At 37.6% G+C, this 8,703-nt stretch overlaps 2 protein-coding genes and 1 pseudogene across 2 annotated transcripts; all 3 read left to right on the top strand.

Annotated features, from left to right (window-relative positions):
• Window positions 1–863: 863 nt before the first annotated feature.
• On the top strand, window positions 864–2,053 carry LOC137636829 (uncharacterized; annotated as a pseudogene).
• A 378-nt stretch (window positions 2,054–2,431) lies between these two features.
• LOC137636828 (uncharacterized) lies at window positions 2,432–5,056 on the top strand. The gene has a single exon (XM_068369184.1). It carries the CDS (start codon window positions 2,432–2,434, stop codon window positions 5,054–5,056), a length of 2,625 nt encoding a protein of 874 aa, XP_068225285.1.
• A 61-nt stretch (window positions 5,057–5,117) lies between these two features.
• Window positions 5,118–6,257, top strand: LOC137636827 (uncharacterized). The gene has a single exon (XM_068369183.1). The coding sequence runs from the start codon at window positions 5,118–5,120 to the stop codon at window positions 6,255–6,257; it is 1,140 nt and encodes a 379-aa protein (XP_068225284.1).
• Window positions 6,258–8,703: the final 2,446 nt, after the last annotated feature.

Raw genomic sequence — 8,703 nt, 5'->3', positions numbered from 1 at the left:
ACAGGTGTCTGGGAGTGCGAGACCAGTCGAATATTGAACTACCTAACTCTGCTGTAGTAATTGTTAACTTTTACGAGTATGTTATTGATCTGTTTTTTTTTTCCACTTAGATATATATTACAGAGGTTCTGTTCTTTCCTTCTCTTCTGCCCTGTTGTTTTTCTCTCGCCTTTCTACTTGTAGTCAGAGTGAATTAGATGGGATGGTGGATCAGTCCAGAAATAATTAGCAACAAGAAGTATTTCATGACAGTGGATGGAGAATTTTGTAGCATACCATAAAAAAACCTCCCTCTGGATCTTATTTTTTTTTTCCAAAGACTCATTAAAAAAATGCTAAGATGTATGATTTTTCCCTTTTTCAAAATTGGATTAAATGGGCACTGCTAGTCTTCTGTTATAAAGCTTGACTCTCTGAAAAAGGATTGTTCATTAAACTATTCCATTGGAAGCCTAATTTGATTTGCACAGGCTCACATTGTTAGCAGTTGTCTGTGTCTGTTGACTTTAGAAAGGTGTCTTCTGCTTATTCACTTGAAAGGAGTTACCTTATAGTGTGTCTGAAATAGCACCACCATTTTCGTTTATAACTCATGTCCCAATGTTTTTTTTGTTAGTTTTCTTGGTTATATATTTAATTCTGTTTCTCTTACTTGAAGTATATATTGAAGTACAATTAATTTAGTATTTGATATTTACAAGTCATCATATTTATGAGTGTGAATTTTATAACTATTTTTGCTTAATGTAAGTCTCATTATGTTTACTTAAGAGTTTAGTTGTTCTAATAAAATCAGAGTTTTTAAGAAAAACATGGTGTTTCCTTCTAGCCCAAGGCTCTCCTTTTTCTATACCTTCCTGTACGATGTGGGCTTAAATAATCCCCCACATTTTGGTGCCCAGACCCGGGAACACTCCCTCTAAGAAAATAAGTAAGTTGTGCAGTGAAGATAATGGAGAAGTTAAAGAAGACTAGGACTACATGTAGAGGGTGGGTGACAAGAGCTTCCAAGGCACTGAGTGACCTTCTGGAGTCTTCCACCACAACTATTAGTCAATTTGAGTATGCTATCAAGGAATACGACCAGAGACTAGCTAAGTTGGATGAAGTCCAAGAAGCAATAGAAATTGAGGTAGCTGAAGAAGAACTAGAACAACTTTTGGATGAAGCCCATGAGTTTAGAACAATAAGTGTGCAGCCTAGGATACAAGCTGAAGACCAGATAAGGAAGTTAGCAGCAGCAGCGTGTCCTGGTTCTAAAGCTGGGTAGTATAAGTGGACAGTCTTCATCTCGAGAGTCAGATATCACCAATGTCAAGTTACCCAAGCTGGAGCTACCGAAGTTTAGTGGTGAAGTGACCCAATGGTAGTCCTTCTGGGATCAATATAATTCCCACATCGATGCAACAGACCTTCCAGTGATCAGTAAGTTCACTTATTTGCTGTCTTTACAGGAGGAGATGCCAGGAATGTTGTGAAGGGACTAGCTCATACCAGTGCTAATTACCCGGTTGCCTGCAAACTACTGAAGGAACGCTACTACAAGCCAGAAAGGATTATTTTTGCTCATGTTCAGGCATTGTTAAATGGTGAGGTCAACATTAATGTCAGCGGACCCAAAGGTGTGGCACAGCTGTGGAAATTACGAGATGACATTCTAATTCACATCCGCAGTTTGGAGGCGCTAGGCATCACAGGAAAACAATGTGAAGTGTTTCTTACACCTATCATCCTCTCCCGTTTGCCAAGTGAACTGCGGCTAGAGTGGGCCAGGGATGGTGATGGACATGAGAGTGATTTAGATTGGTTATTGACATTCTTAGACAAGGAAATTTCAAGATTAGAAAGGTCTGAAGCCTTTAAGGGAAAGAGTAGTAGTGAAGTAAAGAAAATTGAAAATAAGAGTTCTAAAGACAAGGTGTATTCAGCCGCAGCCCTTCATGCTTCGTCCAAGCAAGAAAACACAATGTGCAGTTTCTGTGCCAAGAAGCACAAATCGGAAAACTGTTATGGTGTGCTAGAATTGAGTGGAAAGGAGCGAGGTGAAAAATAAGAAGTTTAGGCCTATGTTTCAAGTGTTTGAAGAGTGGACACATGTCAAGAGACTGTAAAGCTCGTACAAGGTGTACAAAGTGTAACGGTGCCCATTCTACCTTAATGTGTGGTGTTAGGCTGGAAATGACTTAAGAAGGAGGAAAGTGAAGCAAAGGAAGGTGCTATTGGCAGTGACAAGCCTGGCGATGTGGCACTTCTAACAGTGCAAGGTGGTAACTGTGCCATTTTACAAACTGCCAAAGTTCAGGTGAGTGGTAGTGATGGTACTGTTGTCACTGCTCAGGTAATGTTTGATAATGGTGCAGACAGGTCTTAGGCCTATATTAGTAGCAAATTTATGAAGGAGTGTAAACCACAATGGATCGCTAGTGCACCTATGCCATACTCTAGTTTTGGTGGTCATAGCAGTGGAAAAAATGAACACAGAAATGTTTATGAGTTAAAGTTGTGGGACTCTGACAAGAAAGTGGTACGTATTATTGCTGCGGAGATTCCCAGAATATGTCAACCCTTGGTTAGGCCTATTGTACCAGATTCAGTGCTTAACTCTTTTTCTCATGTTGTATTAGCTGATGATTACCACCATGATTCTCCCATTGAGATTGATATACTGATTGGTCTAGATTTCTACTGGACACTGATTTCTCCTGTAGATGCCTTCCAAATTAACCATGTCGTAGCCATGAAGTCTCTCTTTGGTTATGTCTTGAGTGGCAGGCTGTATAAAACCAATGACTCTTGTACCTACTCTGTACCACAATTATTGTGTATCTCCTCTGTTTCAGATTCAGATTTGTGTAAGTTTTGGGATTTGGAAACTGTAGGGGTTAAGCCTAGGGAACTTGTTGAAAGTTATAGTGAAACCAAAGTTTTCAAAGAATTTGAGAGTACTGTGAAGTTTGTGAATGGTCGCTATGAGGTTGCACTGCCATGGAAGGATGATTCTGCTAAAGAAAAGCTTTTAAATAATGTTGTCATAGCCCATAAAAGGTTAGGTAGGCTAATGGTTAAGTTAAAACACGATAAGGAGCTTAAGAAAGAGTATCAAAAAGTGTTTGATAGTTATGAGTCTGATCACATAATAGAAGAGGTACCAAGGCAGGAAATTTCAGGTGTGAATCCTGTGTACTATATGCCTCATCGTCCAGTAGTTAAGTTAAGTAGTTCAAGTACTAAGATAAGACCTGTGTTTGATGCCTCTGCCTCTTGTTACACTGGTGTATCATTGAATGACTGTTTGTCCTCAGGCCCATCACTCAACCCTGACTTGGTTGAGGTACTCATTCGTTTTCGTCGTTGGCCCATTGCTGTTACAGCTGATATAAGAAAGGCCTTTTTGCAAATTAGTGTACAAGAGAAAGACAGAGATGTTCATAGATTTTTGTGGCCAAGAGACGATGGTACAATACGGCACATGAGATTCACATGTGCACCCTTTGGTAACACAGCAAGCCCATTTTTGTTAAATACCACAATTAAACATCATTTGGATAAGTATCCCTCAACTAGTGTAGTGCAAGATTTGAAGGCTAACATGTATACAGACAATTGGTTGAGTGGTGCGGATTCTGCTGTAGAAGCAGCTGATAAATTTTGTGAAGCCCGTAGCATTTTAGCTGATGCTAGTATGGACCTTACAAAACTTGTATCAAATAGTTTGCTAATTACTTCTCAGTTATGTGACAAGGTACCCTTTATAAATTCTGATGAACCCAATACTGTATTAGGCCTGAAGTGGTGTAACTCACTGGACAGTTTCTCCTTTGATGGCATAACCTCAGATTCCTTTGTAGAAGTAGTCTCTACTAAACGAAGTATCCTTAGTGTGATAGCTAAGATTTTTTACCCTTTAGGGTTAATTAGTCCATATGTTATGTATGGCAAGATACTTTTTCAGGAACTCTGGAAACTGGGTTTGACTTGGGATCAAGAAATGCCATCAGAGTTGAAGCTAAAGTTTCAAAGATGGCTCCTTAGTAGTGAGCATTTTAAGAATTATCAGATAGATAGATGTTATTTTTCACTAAAGGCCTGGGGGAAGCTTAGTCATATGGAGCTACATGGGTTTGGTGATGCCTCTGAAAAGGGCTATGGGGCTTGTGTGTACCTGCGAGTGCCTGTGGAGAACGGCTCATACAAGGTGTCATTAGTGTCCTCTAAGTCAAGAGTTGCTCCCATAAAGACAATTACATTGCCGAGGTTAGAACTCATGGGATGTCTTTTGTGTTCACGATTAGTCAACTTTGTGAAGAATACCCTTAACCTAGATAACTGTGTTAGAGTTAGGTGTTGGACAGATTCTACCATTGCTCTGTCATGGATTCAAAGAGATGCTAGTAAGAAGGACCTATTTGTAGCTAATCGGGTAAAGGAAATCAGAGAGTTAACACCTCCCAGTTGCTGGCAACATTGTGTAAGTAAGGACAATCCAGCTGACCTGATAACACGAGGTCTGTTGGCAGACAAGCTTGTGGATAGTAATATGTGGCTCTATGGGCCTAGTATGTTAAAAGAATCCCAATACCAGGAAAGGGAAGGTAACCCAGTTAAGTATAAAAATGAAATAGGCATAGAAAGTACTGCTGTCTGTCTTAATGTACAAGGCGTGCCAGACAACCCTTTGATAGATTTAGATCGATACAGTAAATTAAGCAAGGTGTTAAGAGTTACAACTTATGTCTTAAGATTTATCATAAATTGTAGAAATAGTAATAACAAAGTGGCAGGCCCTCTCATTACTGAAGAGATTGATTTTGCTAAGTTGAAGTTGATTTACTGCATCCAAAGAGAAGTGTTTTCTGCAGAAATAAAGGTACTTTTGGGTAAAAAGGCTATCCCTCAATGGTCTAAATTAAGAAATCTTGACCCCTTTCTAGATGATAAAGGTTTAATAAGAATTAGGGGACGTCTTGAGTTTTCTAACTTGAACTATGACACTAAACATCCTGTCATAATTCCAAAGGGTCAATTTGCTAAACTGTTGATCAGATTTCAGCTTTAAAAAGCATGCAGGTGTGGATACCGTAATTTCATCCCTACGAAATAACTTTTGGATTATAGGAATGAGGAGATTAGCTAAGACAGTATTAAAGGAATGTTTAAGTTGCCGTTGGCATAATTCAAAACCTTGTAGTCAGCCTGTGGCTCCATTACCTAAAGAAAGAGTAAGGACTTCTCCACCCTTTGATGTAACAGGCTTAGATTATGCGGGCCCCCTCTTTTGTGCTGATTGTCCTAGTAAGAAATTTTATGTATTGTTGTTCACTTGTGGTGTTGTAAGAGCCGTACACCTAGAGCTTACAGAATCTTTATCCTTGCCTGACTGCTTATTGGCTATAAGAAGATTTGTTGCCAGGAGAAATTTACCTAGTGTTATATATTCAGATAATGCAAAGACTTTTGTAGCTGCTAGGTATGAAGTACAAAGGCTGTATGGCCACTTGGCTCCCAAATGGAACTTTATTGCCCCTCATGCTCCCTGGTGGGGGGGCTGGTGGGAGAGACTCATTAGGTCAGTTAAGCTTGCCTTGAGAAAGACACTGAATCTGAACTATGTAAGTAAGAGTGAATTAGAAACTATACTAGTAGAAATAGAGTCCTGTATTAATTCCAGACCATTGACCTATGTAAGTGATGAACTTGACTCCATTCATTATCTCACTCCATCACATTTTATCCTAGGAAGAGCCCCACACTGTAAATCCTTAATAAATTTTGAGCCAAGTAAGGTGACTTCCAGGGACTTGAATGAAAGAGAAGTTTTAAGAAACAAGAACCTAGAACATTTTTGGAAAATTTGGAGTAACAATTATATAACCAATTTGCCTCAAGTTGTTAAACGATTCAATAAAAAATGTGATTTGTCTAAGGGTGACCTTGTGTTGATAAAGGAGGATAACCTCCCTAGATTGAAGTGGCCTCTTGGGGTTATTGTAGATGTTTTTAAAGGTAGAGATGAACTTGTAAGAAGTGTAAGGCTCAAAACTAAAAAGGGAGAAATGACTAGACCCATTCAAAGATTGTATAATCTTGAAGTAGGTAGATCTGAAGATTTGATTACTACTGATGCATCCTGTGATGATTTTGATAGAGATGTATGTGATAATCCTCAAATGCCTATCCATACTGTTAGTGATGAGGATGTACTTCCAAAGTCTAAGTCTGGTAGAGTAATTAAGCCTCCTACTAAGTTAGATTTATAATAGTCACTGTAAGTCATGCAGTTGTGCATGTCAAGCAAAGCTTAATGTGTTTATTTTGTAAAACTACATTACTAATTTTTGTGTATTTTTCTGCCTTGTATAATTTACATAAGGTCTAAGTTGTGCTCTTTAATAGGTGGCTTCGTGCCCTATTGCCGGGAGGATGTTGACTTTAGAATGGTGTCTTCTGGTTATTCACTTGAAAGGAGTTTCCTTATAGTGTGTCTGAAATAGCACCACCATTTTCGTTTATAACTCATGTTCCAATGTATTTTTTTGTTAGTTTTCTTGGTTATATATTTAATTCTGTTTCTCTTACTTGAAGTGTATATTGAAGTACAATTAATTTAGTATTTGATATTTACAAGTCATCATATTTATGAGTGTGAATTTTATAACTATTTTTGCTTAATGTAAGTCTCATTATGTTTACTTAAGAGTTTAGTTGTTCTAATAAAATCAGAGTTTTTAAGAAAAACATGGTGTTTCCTTCTAGCCCAAGGCTCTCCTTTTTCCATACCTTCCTGTACGATGTGGGCTTAAATAATCCCCCACAGTGTCATTTAGACCATTATGCCAAATGCTAGGATCTTTATTGTCATTCCACACTACTTACAGCCACCCTAGAAATAATTTTTGATATCCTGAAATTCAATTATCTAACGCCACGATCGAAATCAATGGGACTTGAACCCGGTTGTGCCAAGCAGTACACAGAAATTAAATCCCATTGTTAGTAATATTGATAGTAATGGCGAAGGACTTTGCGGGCATGGTGAAATGATGTATTTTTGGGGATTAATTTAATAAACTAAACATGTCAGAGTCAAGCTCTTGGGAGGAATGTAATGTATAGGCTGAGGATTGGCCATAGTCGGCCAAAGCACAAATATCTTTTCGTTTTTTTCTTCTTTTGAGCGATATTCATGCAGTTTAAAAGTACTTCAAGTTTTGTTTATCATAATTTTTACTTCTTTGCTTGCTTTATCATTCAGTTGAATTTATAGCTATTATTATTATTATTATTATTATTATTATTATTATTATTATTATTATTATTATTATTATAGCAGTTGTTGTCAATTACTTATCTTTTCAAAGTATTTGGTATCAATTTTCACCAACAGATTTCAGTTATGTTTAATTAATGATAATTTTTACTTATCCTCTTTTTTTTTCAAATACTTTGGTAATCATTATTTGATGCTTCTACTGATAGTGGAGAAGATATCAGAAAATTTTCCGGAGAATCTTCCATTTCCGGAACCAGACACCAAAATTATCACACAGACTCGTCGGGGATTGCTCTTTTTAATAAAAAGGATGCTATTGAATTTACAGAAATATTGCATTTCGCAATATGATGGCAAAGACTTGCCTTATCCGAATGCTCTTGATGTCAAATCATACATTTTTTTTTTACTGCGTAGAATCCGAATTTAGAAATATGTACTTACCCATTTTCTATATAAGCTATAAAAACTTTAACAAAACAAGAGGAAGAGAAACTAGATAGAACAGTGTGCCCGAGTGTACCCTCAAGCAAGAGAACTCTAACCCAAGACAGTGGAAGACCATGGTACAGAGGCTATGGCACTACCCAAGACTAGAGAACAATGGTTTGATTTTGGAGTGTCCTTCTCCTAGAAGAGCTGCTTACCATAGCTAAAGAGTCTCTTCTACCCCTACCAAGAGGAAAGTAGCCACTGAACAATTACATTGCAGTATTTAACCCCTTGGATGAAGAAGAATTGTTTGGTAATCTCAGTGTTGTCAGGTGTATGAAGTCAGGGGAGAATCTGTAAAGAATAGGCCAGACTATTCGGTGTCTGTGTGGGCAAAGGGAAAGTAAACCGTAACTAGAGAGAAGGATCCAATATAGTACTGTCTGGCCAGTCAAAGTACTCCATAACTCTCTAGCGGTAGTATCTTAACGGGCGGCTGGTGCCCTGGCCAACCTACTACCTACATATATATAGTTTGCCTAAGTATATTATACATAGAAAATAATGGCGTCATTTGAAAAATGAAAATATTTATTACCTGGTTCTTTAATATCTTTAGACATTTTCGTCTTTTGAGATTTACTGAGGATTTAGTGAGACCCAACTTGCGAAGGTTTAAATGCTGTTTGCCCCTCCTTACCTTATTGTTATATGGGACTTGAAGTTGACACTTCTGATTTTATAATTCTTATGAAGCCTATAGGCCTAGAATTAAAATGAAGAAGAGACTGTGGAGAAATTTCACAAATCGTAACTTTATGCCCAGATAGACACCTTTCATAAATGACAAGATTTGATGCAAATATTTATTGTTGCTACCAGACATATAGCCATACCCTAGTATGTGTTAAAGACAAGACGACAGAGCCATATTATTATTATTATTATTATTATTATTATTATTATTGTTGTTGTTGTTGTTATTCGAGATACATTGCTAT

This window comes from Palaemon carinicauda, unplaced genomic scaffold, assembly GCF_036898095.1.
Source record: "Palaemon carinicauda isolate YSFRI2023 unplaced genomic scaffold, ASM3689809v2 scaffold40, whole genome shotgun sequence".
NCBI classification, from domain to species: Eukaryota; Metazoa; Arthropoda; class Malacostraca; order Decapoda; family Palaemonidae; genus Palaemon; species Palaemon carinicauda.
This window is presented reverse-complemented; position numbering and strand designations above follow the sequence as displayed.

Excerpts from the sequence above, each read along its gene's own strand:
- LOC137636827 (XM_068369183.1), top strand. The coding sequence starts at position 5,118 with ATGAGGAGATTAGCTAAGACAGTATTAAAGGAATGTTTAAGTTGCCGT.
- LOC137636828 (XM_068369184.1), top strand. The coding sequence starts at position 2,432 with ATGCCATACTCTAGTTTTGGTGGTCATAGCAGTGGAAAAAATGAACAC.